Source organism: Ovis aries, chromosome 2, assembly GCF_016772045.2.
Source record: "Ovis aries strain OAR_USU_Benz2616 breed Rambouillet chromosome 2, ARS-UI_Ramb_v3.0, whole genome shotgun sequence".
Taxonomy (NCBI): domain Eukaryota; kingdom Metazoa; phylum Chordata; class Mammalia; order Artiodactyla; family Bovidae; genus Ovis; species Ovis aries.
In genome coordinates, this window is record NC_056055.1 from 246,224,335 (window position 1) to 246,247,471 (window position 23,137).

At 52.7% G+C, this 23,137-nt stretch overlaps 2 protein-coding genes across 2 annotated transcripts in view; one reads left to right on the top strand and one right to left on the bottom strand.

Annotated features, from left to right (window-relative positions):
- Positions 1-6,852: 6,852 nt before the first annotated feature.
- On the bottom strand, positions 6,853-17,942 carry PLA2G2F (phospholipase A2 group IIF). Its single transcript, XM_015093732.4, has 6 exons — positions 17,701-17,942; positions 16,991-17,043; positions 13,670-13,814; positions 12,168-12,277; positions 8,951-9,123; positions 6,853-7,643 (listed from the first exon to the last, which is right to left on the bottom strand). The coding sequence occupies exons 1-5, from the start codon at positions 17,808-17,810 to the stop codon at positions 8,951-8,953; spliced, it is 591 nt and encodes a 196-aa protein (XP_014949218.2). The 5' UTR covers positions 17,811-17,942; the 3' UTR covers positions 6,853-7,643.
- The window catches only part of PLA2G2D (phospholipase A2 group IID), a 79,163-nt gene continuing 68,633 nt past the window's right edge, over positions 12,608-23,137 (top strand). Inside the window, exons 1-2 of the mRNA XM_060410752.1 lie at positions 12,608-12,684; positions 20,723-20,813. The gene's annotated coding sequence lies outside the window, so the exon portion shown is untranslated. The remainder of the gene's footprint in view (positions 12,685-20,722; positions 20,814-23,137) is intronic.

The window sequence follows — 23,137 nt, forward strand, 5'->3', positions numbered from 1 at the left end:
TTTTATGGCTGCAGTCACCATCTGCAGTGATTTTGGAGCCCCAAAAAATAAAGTCTGACACTGTTTCCACTGTTTCCCCATCTATTTCCCATGAAGTGATGGGGCCGAATGCCATGATCTTTCTTTTCTGAATGTTGAGCTTTAAGCCAACTTTTTCACTCTCCTCTTTCACTTTCATCAAGATGCTTTTTAGCTCCTCTTCACGTTCTGCCATAAGGGTGGTGTCATCTGCATATCTGAGGTTATTGATATTTCTCCCAGCAGTCTTGATTCCAGCTTGTGCTTCCTCCAGCCCAGTGTTTCTCATGATGTACTCTGCATATAAGTTAAATAAGCAGGGTGACAATATACAGCCTTGACACACTCCTTTTCCTGTTTGGAACCAGTCTATTGTTCCATGTCCAGTTCTAATTGTTGCTTCCTGACCTGCATATAGGTTTCTCAAGAAGCAGGTTAGGTGGTCTGGTATTCCCACCTCTTCCAGAATTTTCCACAGTTTCTTGTTATCCACACAGTCTAAGGCATTGGCATAGTCAATAAAGCAGAAATAGATGTTTTTCTGGAATTCTCCTGCTTTTTCCATGATCCAGTGGATGTTGGCAATTTGATCTCTGGTTCCTCTGCCTTTCTAAAACCAGCTTGAATATCTGGAAGTTCACGGTGCACATATTGCTGAAGCCTGGCTGGGAGAATTTTGAGCATTACTTTACTAGCATGTGAGATGAGTGCAATTGTGCAGTAGTTTGAGCATTCTTTGGCATTGCCTTTCTTTGGGATTGGAATAAAAACTGACCTTTTCCAGTCCTGTGGCCACTGCTGAGTATTCCAAATTTGCTGGCATATTGAGTGCAGCACTTTCACAGCATCATCTTTCAGGATTTGAAAGAGCTCAACTGGAATTCCATCACCTCCACTAGCTTTGTTTGTAGTGATGCTTCCTAAGGCCCACTTGACTTCACATTCCAAGATGTCTGGCTCTAGGTAAGTGATCACACCATCTGTGTGGATCACAATAAACTGTGGAAAATTCTGAAAGAGATGGGAATACCTGACCACCTGATCTGCCTCTTGAGAAACCTGTATGCAGCTCAGGAAGCAACAGTTAGAACTGGACACGGAACAACAGACTGGTTCCAAATAGGAAAAGGAGTCCGTCAAGGCTGTATATTGTCACCCTGCTTATTTAACTTATATGCAGAATACATCTTGAGAAATGCTGGACTGGAAGAAACACAAGCTGGAATCAAGATTGCAGGGAGAAATATCAATAACCTCAGATATGCAGATGACACCACCCTTATGGCAGAACATGAAGAGGAGCTAAAAAGCCTCTTGATGAAAGCGAAAGAGGAGAGTGAAAAAGTTGGCCTAAAGCTCAACATTCAGAAAATGAAGATCATGTCATCCGGTCCCATCACTTCATGGGAAATAGATGGGGAAACAGTGGAAATAGTGTCAGACTTTATTTTTTTGGGCTCCAGAATCACTGCAGATGGTGACTGCAGCCATAAAATTAAAAGACGCTTACTCCTTGGAAGAAAAGTTATGACCAACCTAGATAGCATATTGAAAAGCAGAGACATTACTTTGCCGACTAAGGTCCGTCTAGTCAAGGCTATGGTTTTCCAGTGGTCATGTATGGATGTGAGAGTTGGACTGTGAAGCAGGCTGAGTGCCGAAGAATTGATGCTTTTGAACTGTGGTGTTGGAGAAGACTCTTGAGGGTCCCCTGGACTGCAAGGAGATCCAACCAGTCCATTCTGAAGGAGGTCAGCCCTGGGATTTCTTTGGAAGGACTGATGCTAAAGCTGAAACTCCAGTACTTTGGCCACCTCATGCGAAGAGTTGACTCATTGGAAAAGACTCTGATGCTGGGAGGGATTGGGGGCAGGAGGAGAAGGGGACGACCGAGGATGAGATGGCTGGATGGCATCACGGACTCGATGGACGTGAGTCTGAGTGAACTCCAGGAGTTGGTGATGAACAGGGAGGTCTGGCGTGCTGTGATTCATGGGGTCACAAAGAGTCGGACACGACTGAACGACTGAACTGAACTGAAGATCTTTTTTGTACAGTTCTTCTGTGTATTCTTGCCACCTCTTTTTAATATCTTCTGCTTCTGTTAGGTACCTACCATTTCTGTCCTTTATCGAGCCCATCTTTGCATGAAATATTCCCTTGGTATCTCTAATTTTCTTGAAGAGATCTCTAGTCTTTCCCATTCAATTGTTTTCCTCTATTTCTTTGCATTGATCACTGAGGAAGGCTTTCTCATCTCTCCTTGCTGTTCTTTGGAACTCTGCTTTCAAATGGGTATATCTTTCCTTTTCTCCTTTGCTTTTTGCTTCCCTTCTTTTCACAGCAATCTGTAAGCCCTCCTCAGACAGCCATTTTGCTTTTTTACATTTCTTTTTCTTGGGGATGGCCTTGATTCCTGTCTCCTGTACAGGGTCATGAACCTCTGTCCATAGTTTATCAGGCACTCTGTCTATCAGATCTAGTCCCTTAATTCTATTTCTCACTTCCACTGTATAGTCATAAGGGATTTGATTAAGCTCATACCTGAATGGTCTAGTGGTTTTCTCCACTTTCTTCAATTTCAGTCTGAATTTGGCAATAAGGAGTTCAAAATCTGAGCCAAGTCAGCTCCTGGTCTTGTTTTTGCTGACTCTGTAGAGCTTCTCCATGTTTGGCTGCACAGATTCTGATTTCAGTGTTGACTATCTGGTAATATCCATGTGTAGAGTCTTCTCTTATGTTGTTGGAAGAGGGTGTTTGCTATGAACAGTGCATTCTCTTGGCACTGTGAGGCAGCTGCAATGGTGCAGAAGCATGGCTGAAAGGAGCTACCCCATGTCCAAGGTCAGGGGCAGCGACTGTGCTATGCTGGAGCAGCCATGAGGAGATACCCCACGTTGAAGGTAAGAGAAACCCAAGTAAGACAATGGGAACTGAGAGAGGGCATCAGAGGGCAGACAGTCTGAAACCACAGTCACAGACAACAGGCCAATCTGATCACATGGACCACAGCCTTGTCTAACCAAGTGAAACCAAGCCATGCCTTGTGGGGCCACCCAAGACAGGTGGGTCATGGTGGAGAGGTCTGACAGAATGTGGTCCACTAGAGAAGGAAGTGGCAAACCACTTCAGTATTTTTGCCTTGAGAACCCCATGAACAGTATGAAAAGGCAAAAAGATAGGACACTGAAAGACGAACTCCCCAGGTTGGTGGAGATCAGTGAAGAAGTAACTCCAGAAAGAATCAAGGGATGGAGGCAAAGCAAAAATAACACCCAGCTGTGGATGGGACTGGTGATGGAAGGAAGGTTCAATGCTATAAAGAGCAATATTGCCTAGGAACCTGGAATGTTAGGCCCATGAATCAAGGCAAATTGGAAGTGGTCAAACAGGAGATGGCAAGAGTGAACGTCGACATTCTAGGAATCAGCAAACTAAAATGGACTGGAATGGGTGAATTTAACTCAGATGACCATTATATCCACTACTGCAGGCAGGAATCCCTCAGAAGAAATGGAGTAGCCATCATGGTCAACAAAAGAGTCCGAAATTCAGTACTTGGATGTAATCTCAAAAATGACAGAATGATCTCTGTTCATTTCCAGGGGAAACCATTCAATATCACGGTAATCCAAGCCGATGCCCCAACCAGTAACACTGAAGAAGCTGAAGTTGAACAGTTCTATGAAGACCTACAAGACCTTCTAGAACTAATACCCAAGAAAGATGTCCTTTTCATTATAGGGGAGTGGAATGCAAAAGTAGGAAGTGAAGAAACACCTGGAGTAACAGGCAAATTTGGGCTTGGAGTACAGAATGAAGCAGGGCAAGGACTCATAGAGTTCTGCCAAGAGAACGCACTGGTCATAGCAAACTTTTTTCAGCAATTCATTTATCAAATGATCATTTTTTGTTCATTAGTGACCAGTGGAACCATCTGTTGAGACTTGGCAGTAAAGGGTATTTTCTGGATGGTGTGAACGAACCATCAAACATTTAAACGAGGGGGGATTTCTATTAAAAGAGAGAGAGAGAGGGAAAAGAAAAACAGAGATTAATGAGTAGAGCAATTAAGCTTAGTTTCTAAGTCCAGAGGGCAGCCAACTGAGATGCTGGACTTGAAGCATCTGTAGATGGTGAAGTGAGGAGGCAGTGGCAACCCATTGGTCTTCCTGGTTTGCAGTTTGAAGCATCTTTGTTGATGGCACAGACAATAGTGTCACGGTCACGTTTGTGTCTTGGAGAAGAGCGTGGATGCATCCAGCTTCAGGTCACAAGGCTTCTTTAGAAAGTTCCTATAAGTTTCTGGACAGTTGGGTTTAGTTCCCAGTGACTCCAAGTCAAGAGGGATGAGACAAAAATCGGAAACATTCATTTGAAGAGTTGTAGCCACATTTTTGGAGAAAACTAGAAGAATTAATAAAGTGTGCAGGATGGCAGAACCTGTTTGGGTTTAAAGGCAGATAACAAAGCATAAAGGCAAATGGAGTCTAATCAAGAAGTGAAAAATGGCTCAAAGACCATGAATAGGACTTTGATATAATAACCCAGGAGGCTGTACTATGCTTTCCCACTGAAAGTGAGAGGCGTCGAATTTTTTAAAAGGCACAGTGTGAGAGATGCGAGTTAAGTTTTATTGGGGGCGAAATGCGAACTGTAGCGTCTGAAATAGTGCTGAGGAAATGCTCCAAAGAGTTAAAGAGGGAAGGCGTCAAGAATATATGTGATTTTGGTGAAGGGAGTTATGCACCATCAAGCATACATTTTGACAAAAGGTTCCTGTTAGTCAAGAAGGTTGCTGTTTAGTTATGAGGCACAGGCGTCTCCATAAGTGATTTTAGCGCTTTTCTAGATATGAGAAGATGGTAGAAATTGGGCTCATAAAATCTTCTCCTGAAAATATCTAGCTATCTGAAGACCTGTTCTGCCACTTTTTCCCAGAGCACAGAGAGCCTCATTCCTGAGGCTCATTTCCACGCTGAACTCCTTCCAGGGAGTGTTGAAAGTCTGCAGCTGTGGTGTCTAGTGACTTCCTTCTTATGGTAGCACATGGCAAGTGACAGATTTTAGTTGGCAGAGATCCCAGGGTCCAGGGGTGAATCTGACTCCTCCATGTGAGTCACAGCTCCTAGCAAACCAGAGATGGGCTGTAATGTGGCCAAAACAGATTTTTATTCAAAACTCTTGCAACAGGAGACAGTATAGATTTGGGCTCAATTCCAAATACGATTTCGAATCTTGAGTTTCCTGTCTATTTCTCACTGGAGTAGAGTTGCTTTACAATCTTGTGTTGGTTTCTGCTCTGCAGCGCCGTGAAATCCTGCGTTTTCTAAAGTGGGGATTTAGAGCAGGAGTTGGAGGGAGGGATGGAAAATTGCTGAGAGGGTAGGGAATTCCTGCTGAACTGACCAAACAGGATTCGTGGAGAAGGAGGGTGGGCGTGATCTGATATCACTGGTGGGGGGAAGGGTGGAGGATGAGAGATTTGATCAGATACCGGGGGTGGGTGGGGGTGCTCAATGAACTGACGTAGCAGGATTCTTGCTAAAACGGGGCAACGGAAACCCGCATGTGGAGCCCTGGTTGAGAAAAGATCTCGCGAGAGCCTGCCCAAATTGTGGTCAAGGAGAGCATCTGTCAGTGGCCGCCCTCAGACCAGCGAAAGGAAGTCCCGCACCCTCCTCAAGCCTTAGCATCAAAGGCCTCACTAACTTGAGGAGAGAAAGACCACCCAGACTGGGTTAAGCAGAGTCCTTCCTCAAAATCCATGGCCCTGTTCTCCTTCCCCACCTTCAGGGGCATCTAATACACTGTTCCAGCTCCACCCCACCCACCTCCAGGACTGGCAGAGACAGGCTTGGGCTCCATCCTGACACCACCTGGCCCCATACGTCAAGGATGTCGGTCCATGTGTCTGCCTCCCCCTCCCAGACTGTGGGCTTCCTGTGGGCAGGAGCTGTGTCTGATCAGTGGTGTCTACTGTGAAGCCCAGCCTGGTCCATAGGAGAACCCCAGGACAGACAGGTTCACTAAACGAATGAACCAAGCAATGGATGACCACGTCCAGGGCTTTTCGATCTTTTGGCCCAAGAGTGCCTTTTCTCCTTGCAGTAGCTCTTGTGAAGGGGCAGTAAGAATTGCAGGAAAAGCATCCTCATGGAAGGATGAGTAGGAGGCCTCTGACCCCTGTCTCCTCAGCCTCCCCTTCCCCAGAGGTCACCCCTGGGTGTCACAGGAAAATCCGCAGCTTTGGGGAGACTCTGAAACAGCTGCTCTGGTCTCTCTGTACTTGGGGAAACCAATGCCCCTCATAGGCAAGGGGTCAAGCCAGGACCCAGGACCTGGCACCCTGCTGGGCTCTTAGTCACTTGTCCCACTGGCCCCAGCAGCCCGAGTCCTCGTTAAGAAGGTGCAAGGAGGTGACATGGAAAGTCAGAGGCTGAGATTCAGAGCCCAGCACCATCACTAATGGCCTGGGTGACTTTGGGAAAGTTCCCTGCCCTCTCTGGGCCTTGGTTCTCCAACAGAAAAAAAGGTGGGATGGACGGGGAGCATCGTGGAGTGGATGCCGGGCAAGCTCTCAGCCCACTGGTTGCTTGCGTTGTGCGATCGCTGGACCACAGCCCTACTTTCCAACCCTCCCAACACTTGCACCTCTGCTGGAGGGCGGCTGCTCCTGTCAGGCCAGGGGCAGGGAGGGGGCAGGCCATGCTCGCCGCTAGGCACCAGGGAACCCATTTTCCCCAGAGCTGGAGACCCGGGAGGGAACCACTGTGCTTTCCCCCAGTGCCTGGCCAGTGAGTGCCATGCCAGGGAGGATCCAGCGGCAAGGAGTTGAGGAAGAAGGCCTTTAATAAGTTTGAGGAGGGGATGTGGAGTCCTGGGAACAGTCTCTTGGGGTCGCAGCACCTGGGAGAGTCTGGGGTGAGGTTGGGGGGCAGACAGGACTCCTTAGCAGCAGAATTGCCGCCCATCACCCAGACTTTCAGGAGGGTGAGGGTGTGTTTGTGTGTGGGGGGCACAGCCAGGGCTTCCATGGGCAAGGGACACAGGCCTTTGCGGTCCCCACCTCTGGCGGGGGGTGGGGGCGACCCATCCTGACTCCATCCCTGCCTGGGTTGAGGGGGCGGCAGGGGTGGAGATTCAGCTCAGAGAAGTCGGGGGTCAGCCTGGGATGGCGAGGAAAACGTGGGCTTCCCGGAGGATCTTGGCGACTGGGCAGGTGGGGTCAGGGCACACAGGGGACCACAGCCATCAACCCCTGTGGCCAGTAGGACAGCAGGGGTGAGCGGTGGTCCCACACTGCGTGAGTGCTGACCCCAGCCCCCAGGGCAGGCGTCTTAGAAGCTGCAGCTTGGCGGGGCTCCGTCCAGTCCCGTCGTGGTCTTCTACAGACATTCTTGCCACTCCCACAGCCCTCCCCTGGGGACTTACAGTCCCCAGGGGCCCCCGAAGGGCCGAGATTCCTGGTGGATGTTCTGAGCATCCCTGGGGTCACACCGCTGCACCACTGGGCCCTTGGGGTTGATGCCAGACGAAGACAGAAGGCAGGATGCGGTGGGGTGCCCTGGGCACCCAGAGGCCACTGACGCCTGCGGTCAGCAGGGCAGGAGAGGAAGGCGATCCTGGGAAGACATCAGTGCTGGTGCCCGTCGGGGGTTGGCCTGGCCGCCCCCCCACCCCGGCCGGCAGCCCCCTGGGCCTGAGGGGCCCCATCCCCAAGACTCCTCCACCCCCTTCTCCTGCCAAGACCGCTCTGGTCTGGAGTCTGCCCATCCCGTGTCTCCCCGCTCCCCCTCCCTTCCCTGTCCTCATCCAGTTCCCTGTCTACCCCTTCTTGAATCTTCCCCATGGCCCCCTGCCTGGCCCTGGTCCCTCCTGCCTCTGTCTCCTCTTCCCCAAGCTGGGTTCCAGCTCTCCGCGCCCTCCTCATGCAGCGGAATTCTGAGTTGAGGCTGCAGCCTTGTCCCTCCTTGTCCAGGAAGAGAGGCTTCTGGCCCATTCCACCCCCTGGCCTGGTGGCTGCATGGGGGGAGGCGCGGGGGAGGGCCTGGCTGTCTAGGCCGTGACCCTCTGGCCTGTGTGTTTGTCACAGACCTGGGATGCTGGGGTTGGGGCCCCCTCAGAGCTGCTCAGGGCTGCAGAGCCGTGGCCAGGCTGTTCCTCTGACCTGAGTGGGTCAGTGGGAGAGGCAGAAAGGCCTGCCCGTGGGGGCACATTTGTGTGTGACCCCATCTGGGTCCCTGTGGACCTGGAGTTGGGGGGATGCACGTGGGTTCTGTCAGGGCCCAGGAGCCTGCTCGGAAGCTCTTTGGGTCACTGAGGCTGGACTTTGGGGCTGGGATGCAAGCCCTGTGACCATCCGATCTGGGCCGGGACTCGTGTGCCAATGATGAAGGCCAGGATGGGGCCACCTGCTCTTTAATGGGGCTCTGGAGGCCTCCAAAGCATGGATTACCCTGACTCGTCCTGTGGGAGCAGCCGAGGGGCCCCAGAACCCAGACCTGTGACCAGCACTCCGTCTGCCTGGGAGCCTGCTCCTAGGACATCCCAAGCTCTGGGCCTGTGCTGGCTGCTGCAGGCCTGGGTCTTGAAGACCCTGAGATCCACCCTTTCATGCCTGGCTCAGTCAGCGAGAGGCCCCTCTCAGAGGCCCCCAATCTCTTCCACACTTGGGGGAGACCCCAACAAGGCACACGCCACCCCCTTGCTGCATCCAGGACGAAGCCACACCCAGGGCTGGGCTGGAGGAGCCTGGTAGCCAGGGCCAGGGCCCAGACCTTTCCGAGTCCTCTGGACTACCAGAGGGTTCCCGGGGGAGGCAGCCAGATGCACCGGGGGCTCCCGACCCACCCCCACCTCCGCCTGCTCCATCCGCCTGGCCCCCAGAGCCAGAGCCTCCTCCCAGCCCCTCCACCAGCCCCCAGGGCACCTAGGGAGGCGCGGGGGGCGGCTCGTAGATGCTGCAGCGGGGTGTGGGGCCCTGGCAGTAGATGTTGAGATAGTTGCGGTGCTCCTCCCTGTACGTCTGCTGCTGGAAGCACAGAGCCACGCTCCTGTCACACTCGCACGTTTGCTTGTCACACTCGGTCTGGTTGAGCTCGCCTGTGGAGAGTGGAGCGCGTGGACCCTGAGGTCACAGGGGGCCTCTGAGAGTGGCCCTGGGCCGGCAGCACCATCATCCAGGGGGCCCACCCTGGGCCTGCAGGTGCAGGAGGTCAGGGCCGGGGCCCAGCCTCTTGCATTCCCAGCCCTCCAGGTGCCCCTGACGTGTGGGAAGCACACAACCACGAAAGCCCAACAGGACAGTGTTGAGCCGGGGAAACTGAGGCTCAGGATGAGGTGCGGTTTGCCTAAGTCACCCAGCTAACCTGGGGCTGAGCTGGGGTAGAAACTCAGGTGTCGGGAACTAACCTCCTTCTCCACCCCGCCCCCTCCCCACTTTCTACCATCACAGGCTTCCTCTCTTCAAGCCCAGAATCCCAGCACCCCCACTCTGGAGGGCGCTATGGTGAGGATGGAGGGAGCAAAACGCATGTGAAGAGCTTAGCTCAGTGCCTCCCACGGAGCAAATGTTGTTGTTACTACTGGCCTTCAGAAATCATCTTCCCCTAAGTTCTCAGTCTCAGGTGAGCTTTAGGATCAGCTGCGTCTTTGGTCTGCCACTAAGTCGTGTCTGACTCTGTGACCCCACGGACAGCAGCACGCCAGGCTTCCTTGCCTTTCACTATCTCCAGGAGTTTGCTCAAATTCACGTCTGTTGAGTCAGTGATGCCAGTCAGCCATCTCATCCTCTGTCACCCTCTTCTCTTGCCCTTAATCTTTCCCAGCATCAGGGTTTTTCTAATGAGTCAGCTCTTCACATCAGGCCAAAGTATTGGAGCTTCAGGCACGGCATCAGTCCTTCCAATGTATATTCAGGGTTGATTTCCTTTGGGATTGACTGGTTTGATCTCCTTGCAGTACCAGGGACTCTCAAGAGTCTTTTCTAGCACCCCAGTTAGAGAGCATAAATTCTTTGGTGCTCGGCCTTCTTGATGGTCCAACTTTCACATCCATACTGGATGTGACTACTGGAGAAACCATAGCTTTGACTATATGGACCTTCTGTCAACAAAGTGATGTCTCTGCTTTTTAATATGCTATCTAGGTTTATCATAGCTTTCCTTCCAAAGAGCAAGTGTCTTTTAATTTCATGGCTGCGGTCACCATCTGCAATGATTTTGGAGCCCAAGAAAAAGAAATCTGTTTGGAGGGCTCTTAAAAACAAAGGCTGCCCCACCCCACTCCTAGAGATTCAGATTCAGTGAGTCTGGGGTGGGGGCCTGATAACTGCATTTCTAACAAGCAATGCTGATGCTGAGGTTCAGGGAATCCCTTTCGAGAACCACCCACTAGCCCAATGGTTTGCAAACTTGCAAACTTTCCAACAGCAGAATCCTTTCTCTGACTTGAAACTCTACCAAAGACGAATATCTCAAGCAGCTGAAAGAGAAGCCACTTGAGCTACAAAATATATCAAAGAGCCAGCTGGACCACTCAGGGATACCTCCCCATCACTGCTCACAGCAGCTGACCTGCTGGTCCCAGAAATCCCCAGAACCCAGTGTGAAAACCACAGCTCAGGTTGGTCCACAGTCTTAGGGGTTGAGGAGGGAGATTTGATCTGCTTACTGGGCTCCTGCTCAAGCAGCACCTCCACTCTACATCTGAACGGCAGCATCTGAGGACCACTCAGCCCTGGGCTGCCAAGGGGCACCAGAAGTGCTCGGGTCCCCACCAGACTCTTTCCCAGAGAGCAGGAGTCTTGAGCTGTTTATTTTTTATTTTTTGGAAAACTGACATTGCTCATGAGTTCTTAGCGAGGCATGACGCATAGCCTGGTTAATGTAAGGGGACACCTGCCCAGGGGACACCTGCTGGCCCAGGCAGGACTGCTAAGGGGAGGCGCCACAGGCGGGACTCCTGGACTGACAGCTTGGATGCTGTGCCCCTTGGGTGGGGAATGACTGTGGAGAGTCTATGGCAAAGTGAGGGAACCTGCCAGGCCTGGCTCCAGCATCTCAAATCCCTAGAAACACTGGGTGTCCTAGCATGGGGCCACCTCATCTACTGGGGTCCCAGTGAGAGAAGTAGAAGGGAAGGGGTCTGCTCAGATCCAAACCCCTCAGTGTACCCATGGAGAGACTGAAGCGAGGTGGGGAAGGACCCTGCCCAGGGCCACATGGGAATGAGATGCTGGCCAAACCTGGGTGTCAACACAGGACTCCCGACTCCCTGGCCAGTCTGCTACAAAGTCTCAGAATCACCTGAAGATCTGGTTAAAAACAGAGAGAACTGGGACCCTCTAAACTTAACCCACTGAATCAAGATCGCTGTCTAAGTTCTCCAAAGCTGAAGTGGGGACTGAAGAATCAGGGTGCCCATTCAGGTGGGGGCCTCAGAGTGCTTCAAGGGGATATGCCAGAGACTATTAGATTCAGCAAGCAAGCAAACAAAAGCAAGGTGCCCAGTGAAATCTGAATTTCAGACAAAAGTGTTTTAGCATAAGTATATCCCAAATATTATGTGGGCTATACTTATATTACTTCTTTATTTTATACTAATACTAATTAATTTTCTGCTAAGGTTTAGTATAAGTATGTTCCATGCACTATTTGGGCTTCCCAGGCGAACCCGCCTGCAATGCAGGAGACATAAGAGATGCAGGTTCCATCCCTGGCTCAAGAAGACCCCCTGGAGGAAGGCATGGTAACCCACTCCAGTATTCTTGCCTGGAGAGTCCCATGGACAGAGGCTATAGTCCATCAAGCCAAATAGAGTTGGACACTAGTGAAGCAACTTAGCGTGCACACACACACACACACGCGCGCACAATATTTAGGATATTTGTTGTTGCCTGACTCTTTGTGACCCCGTGGACTGCAGCACGCCGGGCTTCCTGTCCTTCACTATCTCCTGGAGTTTACTCAAACTCATGTCCATTGAGTCAGTGTAAACTTACATGCAAACACTTTTCATTGTTTATCTGGAATTCAGAGTTATTGGGACATCCTGCATTTCACTGGCAGCCCTGCCCACTGGCACAGGCTCGGGGGTGGCTGGCGGTTCACGCTTTTCCTGGGGAAGGGGTGACTGGGGGCACTCACTGCAGACGATGGTAGTGCTGTTCTCAATGGTGTAGTCATAGTGGTCCACATAGGTGTGGCAGCCCAGGTCAAAGAGCTTCTGGTAGCAGCAGTCGTGGGCATGGCAGCACCTAGGGGCCGGGAGGGGAGAGTAGGACGACGTGGCCAGGCTTGGCCCCTCTCCCGCTGGCCGTGAGCCCTGCCGTGATCATCTGTTCCCATCCCTCATGAGTAAGGCCTTCAGACGGTGGCCCAGAGAGGGCAGTTACTTGCCTGAAGTCACACAGCCAGAAGGAGTCAGGCTAGTGCCTCAGAATCTTGTCGCGGGAGGGAGGGGCGGGGCGGGAGGGAGGGGCGGGGCGGGAGGGAGGGGCGGGGCGGGAGGGAGGGGCGGGGCGGGAGGGAGGGGCGGGGCGGGAGGGAGGGGCGGGGCGGGAGGGAGGGGCCTGGGTGAGGTCCACAGGGGAGGAGACCAGCCAGATGCAGGGGCTACTCCTGGCTGTGCAGGATGGCCAGGGAGGGACCAAGGTCTGGAGGGGTAAGTGGGGCTCGGGGGTGGGGGACAGAGGGCCACTGCTGATGTGGCTGTCCCATGCCCTCTGGTGAGAGGCAGGCAATTAGTCAACATGCATTTACGAAGCTCTCAGGGATGCCAGCCTCATGCCGGCTGCTTTGGGTGGGGGAAAGGAGCAGAGGACAAGCCGCGGCTTCCAGGAACCCCCAGCTGATGGAGGCGGCACAGTCCTGCTCTCCAGGGCCTCCTGTCTGAGCAGGCAGGGATCTCAGCCCTTGCTTTGTCCAGCGCAACAGTGTGACTGTTGCGCTCATGTGTGTTTGAAAGAAAGTGAAAAGAAAAGTGAAAGTGAAGTCACTCGGTTGTGTCTGACTCTTTGCAACCCCATGGTCTGTAGCCCACCCAGCTCCTCTGTCCATGGAACTTTCCAGGCAAGGGTACTGGAGTGGGTTGCCATTTCCTTCTCCAGGGGATCTTCCTGACCCAGGGATCGAACCCAGGTCTCCAGCATTGCAGGCAGACGCTTTACCATCTGAGCCACCAGGGAAGCCCATGTGTGTTTGGGGACAGGTCAAAGGTTCCGCTGAGAATGGAAATTCTAGACCCTGATGCTGGGAAAGATTGAGGGCAGGAGGAGAAGGGGACGACAGAGGATGAGATGGTTGGATGGCATCACCGACTCAATGGACATGGGTTTGGGTAAACTCCGCGAGTTGGTCATGGACAGGGAAGCCTGGCGTGCTGTGGTTCAAGGGGTTGCAAAGAGTCGGACACGACTGAGCGACTGAACTGAATGCCTCCAAGCCCAAGACCGTGGAAGCAGACAATAGGAAGTGTCCCAGACAGTTGAGGAGCACATAGGTCAAATGTCAGGTTTCTGGTTAGAAACTCAGCTCACAAGCCTCCTCCTTGGGGTAAGGGCCTTCCCCCACCACTGGCAGATTGGGGACGGTCTGCCCTGGGCTGTGTCTGCCCAGTTCTGAGCGTAGCCCAGCCTTCCGGGACCTACCAGTCCACCTCATCCATGGGCAGGCCACGGCCCCCCAGCCCGCAGTAGCAGCCGTAGCCCACGAAGGACAAGATGGCATTCCTCCCAGTGACTGTTTCCACCATGGACTTGAGGTTGAGCAGGCTGCTGTGGGCCGCAGGCAGGACTGCAAGAGAGAGCCGAGGGGTGCGGTGAGCTCCCGGCCCCATTCATGGCCGCTCCTGCCCGCCTGGCTGGGGTCAGGGGACGGGAGACAGGGGCAGGGGAGGAGGGCGGGGCCGAAGGAGGCAGTGCTCCACAGGGCGCCCCGTGTGGTGCGCTGCCCACAGCCTCACCCTGAGCCCCACAGCCCCCAGAATAAAGCGATATGGGCTCTGCCCGACGCCCTTCCACGCCCGAATCCATCAAGCGCTCACTATAACCCTGTAAAAAACAACCCATTTTACAGATGAGGCGATCGAGGCCCAGAGCATTTAGCAACTGGCCCAAAGAGACATTGTTGAAAATCAGTGGAGCCAGAATTTGGACCCAGACAGGGAGAGCCGAGCGCCTTACACACCCTAAGGGGCTTCCCAGATGCCACGTGCTCTTCTGAACACGGTCCTGGGACCTGCTGGTTTGGCCTGGCTCCTGGGCTCCCAGCAGGGCCTGGGGCCGGAGCATCTCAGGGTTAATCCGGAGACAAATGGGTGTTCTGGACACGTAGTGAACACACGTACACGCACGCGTGCACACACACACGTGCCCGTGTATACATTTTCCCTCCTTTGTCCTTGTCTCACAGGTAGTGCAACAACCCTTCCGATAGCAGCAGACTCCCGAGGTCAGCTTCCTGGTGCCCTTCAGGCTGCTCACCCTGGGGCTGTCTGTAGCCCTCCTGTCTCCCTGCCTCCTGGGCTCCTGGGCATGCGGGCTCCCGGCTGAGTCAACATCGAGCCTGGTGTTTGGGTTCTTACCTGGGTGAGGCTGCACACCGCAACCCACCCCCCCCCACACACACACACACACAGGCAGTAGGGTTGCTTTTACCCCATTTTATGGATGAGCAGCTGAGGTTCAGAGAGGTGGTTTGCCCCATGCAGCCTGAATGTGGCAGAGCCCAGACCTGGACCCGGGTCTGTGACCTCCCAGGAGCTGGGATGCCAGCTCACCACCCCTCACCCCTGCTGCCTCCCCTGGGAGGCTCCTCCAGTTGTGCCTGGGGCGAGGCGCCCAGTTCAGCACCTTTCCCCCTGCTCTCAAGTCATGCTTCCCACCCCGCTCTGCGGCCTGATAGAGGAGATATACTGGGAGAGGGAGGAAGCCAAGAATTTCAGAAACAGAGCCCAGATGGAATCCTAAAGGCTGAAACGACTTGCTTCTGGAGACTTGGCTGTCCAACATCCCTAGTGATGATGGGGGAACTCACCACCTCAACCTGCCTTGGTGGGAAGGGCACAGACTTTGGAGTCAGACAGATGCCGGCCCAGAACTAAGGCTCCCTAGGCCTCAGTTTTCCCATCTGTAAAGTGGGAATAACAACCCCAGCCTCCAGGGAAGTGCAAGCACCTAGATCGCACCAGACCCTTGCTCTTCCCACAGCATCCCCACTCAGGGCTTACTGGGACCCTCGGCCAGGCCTGCCTTCCCGTCCGAGAGCTGATTTAGGGAATCCCTCTCCACCTGCCTCTTCCAGTCTATCTGCGGGATTTCTGTTGTTACAGAGAATAAGTAGCAAATGAAAGAGGAAACAAAGGCGTGGGGAGAAACGGCCACAACCTTAAGAGGGTGGTTTAGAGCCTGTAAATGGTTGTCTGGGTCTGGGGCAGGGAGGAAGCGGTCCCTGCGACCTGGGGGCCTATCTCTGATTTGGCCACAATGGAAGAGAGAGGGGGGCTGAGAGGGGTTCCCAGTAACATCAGCTCTCCCCCAGCCCTTTCTGTTCTGCAGGATTCTTGTCACTGGAATCAAATGTGTGTCCAGAAGCCTGGGGGTCAGACGGACCCCCATTTGCAAACAGGCTTCTCCGTTAGTGCTGCGGGGCCAGGGGCAGTGTTCATAAGTAAGACAGACCCTCCCCTCCAGGGCCTGGGACCCACTGCCCTCTGTGAGGTCCTGGCCTCCTGCCCCTAATCCTGTACGTGTTACCCCTGGTGGGGGGCAGCTTCCATCCCCGGGACCCCTCAACCATCGGTTTTCACCTAAAAGTCACCCATCCACATGCAGGACAGACACAAGTCATACTTTTACACGCAGGCAGATATAAACATACACTCACCTGCCGCACACTCTCCTCCATATATCACACAGTTACACACACACTCACCCACAAATACCTCCTACACACACATGGTCTCACAAACAGACCCACACTCACCTCCCACACCTATACACACACATACACACTCCCACTCTCAGTGGCCACGTCCACACTCCGCTTGGAGCAGAAGAAACAAACCCTGTGTTCACTCAGCCTGCAGCCTCTGTGCCTGGCCCCTGGCCTGGGCTGGACACAAGGGGTTATTTTCTAAATAACAGGTCACTTTGCCTGAATTCAACCAACCAAGTCTCATGTCTGGCTGCATTAAACTTCATCCTGTCTCTGGTATTTTCTTTCTTTGTCTCAAACCTGGTTGGGTTCAGGGGGTGCTGAAGAGGTGGACAGAGGCCAGTGCAATACCCAGGCTCTCTTCTGCCTACACAGGGCACCTGCCACCAGGACGCCTGCCCGTGTGTCAGGAGCCTCAGTGATCCTGGGGGTGGTCCCTCCAGAAAGAAGGAAGAGGCCCCCGGAGCACCTCCATCATCTTCCGCTACCTCTCACACCCAGACACTGCTCCACACATGCGTGTGCAGATGTGTGCGCCCGACATTCACCTACACACTCCAGACACACACGCTGCCGTGAACACGTGCTTACCGATCTTCCAGACGTGTGTTACACACACAGACATCACCGTGTGCTCAGACACACCCCTACACACAGACCTGCGGATACCTGCATGCAAGCTCACTAGTTCCTGTCTGCACATTCACATGTATGTACACAAACACGTTTTCCTATGTACACAAGCGCCCCAGTGTCGCTGAGTGCCCTGACGCCCAGCCAGCAGCACCACTTTATGATGCTTGCTCATCTGTGCGCCCTGGGCCCTGGAGGCTCGTAAATAGTTAATGCTGACCACCTTGGCCATGTTTACAGGTGGCTGGAGGGGTAAACAGCTGCAGAGAGGAGAGGAAGCCCGGCAGAACCAGGGAGAAGAGACCCAGCAGTGGGTCTGAGAGCCTGTGGCCAACGTCTGAGTCACGGGAGAAAGGCTGGAGTCGAGGTCAGAGGGAGGGTTTCCCAGCACCTTCACTCACCGCTGCTGGCTAGGATGGTGATGGTGATGAAACTCTTCATCCTCAGGCGAGATCTGAGAGGGGAAGAGAGCCCGGTGTTCAGTCTGTCTGTCCCGCCCCGCCACTTGTGGTTCCTGGCCTGCAGCTCCCTCCTGAGCCTCCTTACATCCGCGGGTCAACACCACCCCTCGATGCCCGGGTTCCTGTTGCCCTTGCCCTGTGATTAGCTCCTGCAGGGAGATCTGAGCACCTCCTGCCTGCCTGCACCTCCGGGAGCAACAGCCCCCAGCAGTGCAGAGCCGGGAGGCACAGGGAGCCTCCTTCCCTTCCACCCGAGCCAGACTTCCAAGAGACGGAGAGCCCCCTGTCTCACAGGGTTGGACCTGGTCACACACCAGAACCAGCCCCTTCCAGTCGCATACCAGTCACGTGACCCCACCTGGTGGCTGGCTTTTGTATCTGGAGCCAAGAGACCTGAGTCCCTGGGTTCTAGCTGCAACTCTACTTCCAAAATGCTGTGTGACCATCAATAGATCCCTTACCCTCTCTAGGCCTTAAGTGCCTACGAGGACTGATGGATCCCAAGGGCCCTGGTAGTGCAGAAAATGCAATATCTCAGCCGTCATCAGAGGCTCAGACTTTCTGAAGAAATGGGTTCTAGGAGCCAACTCTCTGCCCACCTCCCTGCTCGTCTCCACCGAGGGCTCCATCCCAGGGAGGCAGGCACGTACCTAGAAGTTCTTGAAGAGGTCCTGATGCTTGGGCCCCTCCTCCCAGGGGGGTGTCTAACCAGCCCCTTCTTCTTGCACCCTTTGGGGTTGGCTGGAGCCCCATCTGGCATCTTCTGGGTTCTGGGGGGCCAGCGACATAGGGCTCGCAAGGTCCGCAATCCACTCCGAAGGCTGCGGGGAACAGGCCCCAGCGTCTCGCTGCTGCGCACTGGCAGGGGAGTGCCGGGGCAATGCCCCTGGGCAGAAAGCAGGTGGCACATGGCCTAGAAAAAGGAGGCCCCGCCTCCTCCCTCCGCCCCCGCCCCGCCCACAGCTGCCTGGTCAAATCCCACCCCAGGGTGCTCGGGCCTGTGGGGGCAGGGGCTTGATGCACCGGAAGAGGACTTGGCCTTTCCCCAAGCATCTGAAGGGAAATGAACCCACATTCTCTCCTTTCCCACTTGAAAGGGATGAAGATAAGTTAAAGAAAAACATTCAGTAATACTTGTTAAAGCACAGCCAGGCAGACCATTGACTTGGCCTTTTCCCAAGCATCTGAAGGGAAATGAGCCCACATTCTCTCCTTTCCCACCTGAAAGGGATGAGGATAAGTTAAAGAAAAACATTCAGTAATACTTGTTAAAGCACAGCCAGGCAGATCATTTATTCAAGGTGGGGGTCGTTGGACCAGGTCTGGAGGGACTGCTAACTCCCAAGAGCCCTCATAGAGAGAAGTTGAAGGTTGTGAGCCTGGCTGGGAAGAAGTTGCCATCGAACTTCCTTCCAACAAAGGGCTTGTGAGAGTCTTGCATCCTGGGGACTGATGAGCAGGCTTCTGGGTCAACGTGCTGAGGCTTCCCCGTCAACGCCCCGAGTCCATGATAACCAAGAGACAGAAGGCTAGAAACCGCTCTGATGAAGTCTTGCCATGGAGAAGACAGACTGGATTCAACTCCAAATAGAAGAACCTAGAAAGTGGGAATTTGTAGCCAAGGTGCAAGGTGGAGGTCAGTGGATGGGAAATTACTAAGAAGAAACATCTGGAGTAGCAGAGATTCTAGCTTAACCCACCACCAGAAGGATCTGGCTGAAGGCAGGCATGGTGGCGTCACCTAGCAACAGGAGTGAGGAGCCCCATCAGACATCAAGATGAATCCTGGCCAAACTGACTCAGCAGTGCATGCGTCCTCAGTCTCTTCAGTTGTGTCCGACTCTGTGACCCCATGGACTGCAGACCGCCAGGCTCCGCTGTCCATGGGATTCTCCAGACAAGAATACTGCAGTGGGTTGCCATGCCCTCCAGGGCATCTTCCCAACCCAGGGATCGAACCTGCGTCTCTTGCGACTCCTGCACTGGCAGGCCGATTCTTGACCACTAGAGCCGCCTGGGCTTTCCTGACTGAGCAATGCCGAAATGAATACGGAAGCCCAGAAGTTGAGGCCCAAGAGAAGAAAAAGAGTTCAAGGAGCCAGAGCAGGGTTGGGTCAAGGAGCAGCTCTGTCAGGGAGGCCCTCCATGTGGATACGCGTGGGCCTACAGGGCATCCCTTCACATCTGGATGCGCTTTAGTCTAGAATCTGCAGAGAACTCTCCACCTACATCTGCAAGCTGTGGGTGCCCACCTCTGGCTGAGACTGGAGGGGGCCACAGGTGTAGGCAGACGACAGGAAGCCTCCAGCACAGACGTGGAAGGGCAAGCCTGCGCATCTGGGGCGGGGCTACTGTGCGCCCCTCCCCACTATCATGTGGCCCGACACCGTCTGGGGGGCCGTCCTAGGCATCCCGTGGGCTTGGGCAGCACCGCTTGCCTCCATCACTAGACCCAGTAGCTGCTGCCTCCCTGTGCTCCACCCTAGCCTCCCAGGTGGCGGTCCGGTCCATAGGGCTGCAAAGAGTCAGAGAAAATGAAAGGGACTTAGCACGCACACACGCTCCTCCCTGCTCCCCCCACTACCTCCTGCCGACTTTTGAGAAGCAGAAATGGCTCCACACATCGCCAAATGTGCCCTGGGGAACCCAGTCACCTCTGGCTGAGATCCTGGTGGCCTGGGAGTTGATGCCATTCGCCTCTGGTGGGGGATGGCAGCACGAGTCGGGGAAAGATGGAGTGGGGAGGAGCAGAGGGGGCCGGAGCCCTGAGAGACCCCCCAGTGTGGATGGTTACACGGACAAGGGGCTCTGACCCCAGCGCCCTGACTTCTTGACTCTGCCATCCTGACAAGCTAGCTCCGGTCCTTGGGCCTCTGTGTCCTCAGCTGCAGGGTGGGTATAACCAGGTGTCGCTGAGTAAGGATCCTGCTCACAGATAATAACAGACAACAGGTGTTGTGTGCTGTGAGGCTTAAGGCAGGTGCTCAAGCTTGTAACCTGTGTGTTACTGAGCCGAGATCTGTTCTTCAGCCTTGAGATGGATTAAGGTGGTGGGAGTGGGAACGAGGAGGGAGGGGAGAAGAGTTCGACCGGAAATGAAACCGTCAAACTGTGGCCCACCTTCACATCATCTGTCCCTTCCGACGTCCCCAGATTTGCTGGCGAGGAACAGGAGTGAGCCCCTCCCCACCCAGGACTTCCCTACCCACCCCCGGCTTTTCCGGCTTGTACTTCCGGCTCTACCAAACCAGTGGCTGGCTGGTCCCATTTCCTGCTTCCCAAGCCCCTCCTCTTCCCCTGCCCAACTTCCTGTCTGTGGGTCCAGACCCTTCTCTTTCCCAGGAAGTTATCCTAGAAAAGCCCCACTGCATCTAACCGCCCATCCCTTCATGGATGTCGGCAACTGGCACCTGCTGATACAGTCTTTTGTGGACACCTGGACATGTTTTGGTCTGTGGGTCTTTGCACTGCACTCAGGCCAGGGATCCTGGGCAACAGAGGGCTGTCATTTCTCCAATAAAGACCAGGGGTTCCCCCGAGGACAGGGGTTGCGTCCGCCCTGTCAGACGGGAGCTCCCTGAGATCGAGTGTGATGATGGGAGGGTGAGGCTGGTCTCTGCCTTCACTTGCCTGTGCGGAGCTTGGCTTCAGTTCTCTATTTGATTTTTGCAGATGCCTCTTAAGGATATCACTCAACTCCAAAGGAGGAAGAGCCAAGAAGTAAGGCCCAGTCCATACTGATGATTCAGCTGCCAACATACAGGTAACAGGGAGCCACTTAGATCCATGCCAAGGAGGTCGCGGCTGGGGCGGAGGGCGGGCAGAGGTGTCCTGGGAGTCTTTGCATAGTCCTGGGCCATTTTCCGTCCCACACTCCCACGGGCTGCCACCGGTTGGGCTGGTCTCTTGAGGGGAGGATGGGCACTTCCTCTCTCCTCACCCAGCCACGGGCGCTCAATCAGAAAAGTCAAGAATAAACTTGCCGACCCAGTAATTCCACTCCCGAGACTATAAACCAAGATACAAACCTGAGGAAGGTGCTAGAGGCAGATGAAAAAGAATATTGACCGTGGTATTCTTTACAATGTTACCCGCCCCCCCAAATCAGAAGCACCTCAAGTTAGGGACTTAGTTAAGCAAATTTTTAACCATCCATCCATAAGTATGTTTTCAAAGACTTGATGATTACCAAAATCCTGGGTATTATGGGTAATAGCAATTTTGTTTAAAAAAAAAGGGGGGGGGGGTATTGAGGAGAGTTGGTGGGCACTTGTATAAAAATTATATGGAAAGATATACAGCAAAACATTCACAATGGTTACTTTTAGACAGTAGAATAACTGGTGGTTTTATTGTCTTTTAAAAAATGTATTTATTTTTAATTGAAGGATAATTGCTTTACAATATTGCCTTGGTTCCTGCCACACATCACTGTGAATCACCACAGATGCTCATATGTCCTCTGCCTCCTGAACCTCCCTCCCAACTCCCACCCCCCACCCCATCTCAGTCCTCTAGGTTGTCGCAAAGCACCAGTTTGACCTCCCTGCGTCATACAGCAGATTCACAGTTATATGGCAGAGTATATGTTTATGTCATTTTTTTCTGTGCTAAAATGAATGTAAGGCAGTACATTCCATGACTAAAATGGAAAGGTCTATTTCCCTGGAAGACACAAAGTCATTCAACTGGAAGTAGCCCCTATATGTATGAAACAAATGGCGTATGTAGTTTAAAACATTTTCATAAATAAACTTCACGTTTAGATGACTTAACAGGTGAGTACAAAGCCAACCGTATTAGGCTGCAAGGAGTGCCATAACAAAGTACCATAGACTGGGTTGCTTAAACAACAGAAATTCATTTTCTCACATTTCTGGAAGCTGGGAGTCCAAGATGAACATGCTGGCAGAGTTGACTTCATTCTGAGGCCTCTCTCCTTGGCTTGCTGTGTTCACACATATTCTTTCCTCAGTACACGCACATCCCTCCTGTTTCTTTCTGTGGCTGAATTTCCTCATCTCATAAAGACCAGGCCCCTGGACTGGGGACCCCCTGATGGTCTCATTTAAACTCAGTTTTAAACTCTTTATCCAAATACGGTCATCTTCTGAGATACTGGGCTTCCCTTGTGGGTCAGCTGGTAAAGAATCTGCCTGCAATGTGGGAGACCTCGGTTCAATCCCTGGATAGCTTTGAGTAGACAGACCTTTGTTGGCAAAATAATGTGCTTTTTAATATGCTGTCCAGGTTGATCATAGCTTTTCCTCCAAGAAGTAAGAGCCTTTTAATTTCATGCCTGCAATTTCATGTTTTTAAATTTCTTTTAAGTTCATGTTTACTAGCAATAAACAACCAGAAAATGAATTGAAAAGTATACTTTAACAGTAACATCCAAAAATATGAAATATTTAGGGATAGTGGAAAAGAAGAAGGAAGAAAGTGAAAGTCACTCAGTTGTGTCCAACTCTTAGTAATTCTATGGACTGTAGCCCGTCAGGCTCCTCTGTCCATGGGATTCTCCAGGCAAAAATACTGCAGTGGGTAGCCATTCTTTTCTCCAGGGGATCTTCCCAACCAAAATTGAACTGAGGTGCCCTGCGTTGCAGGCAGATTCTTTACCATCTGAGCCACCAGGGAAGCTCATGGAAGACTTGTACATAGAAAACTATGAAACAATGCCCAGAGAAATCAAGAAAGACCATGTTTATAAATCAGAAGACTGCATTTTGTTAAGCTGTCATTTGCTCTATAGAATCAATGCCTCTCAGTCAAAATCCTAGTACACTTTTCTTGTAGAAACTGACAAACTGATCCTAAAATGCATATGGAAGTGCAAAGGACCTAGAATATCAAATTGACTTTGAAAACAGCAAAGCTGACAGATTTATACTATCTAATTTTAAGGCTTATAAGGTTACTTGAATCAACGCAGTATAGACTAGTATAAGGACAATCAATGCAAGAGAACAGATGGTCCAGAATTAGGCCTATACATTCATGGAGGATTTGTTTTTGACAAAAGTACAAAAGCAATTCTGTGGAGGAAGAATAGATTTTCAGAAATGATGCTGGAACAATTGACAA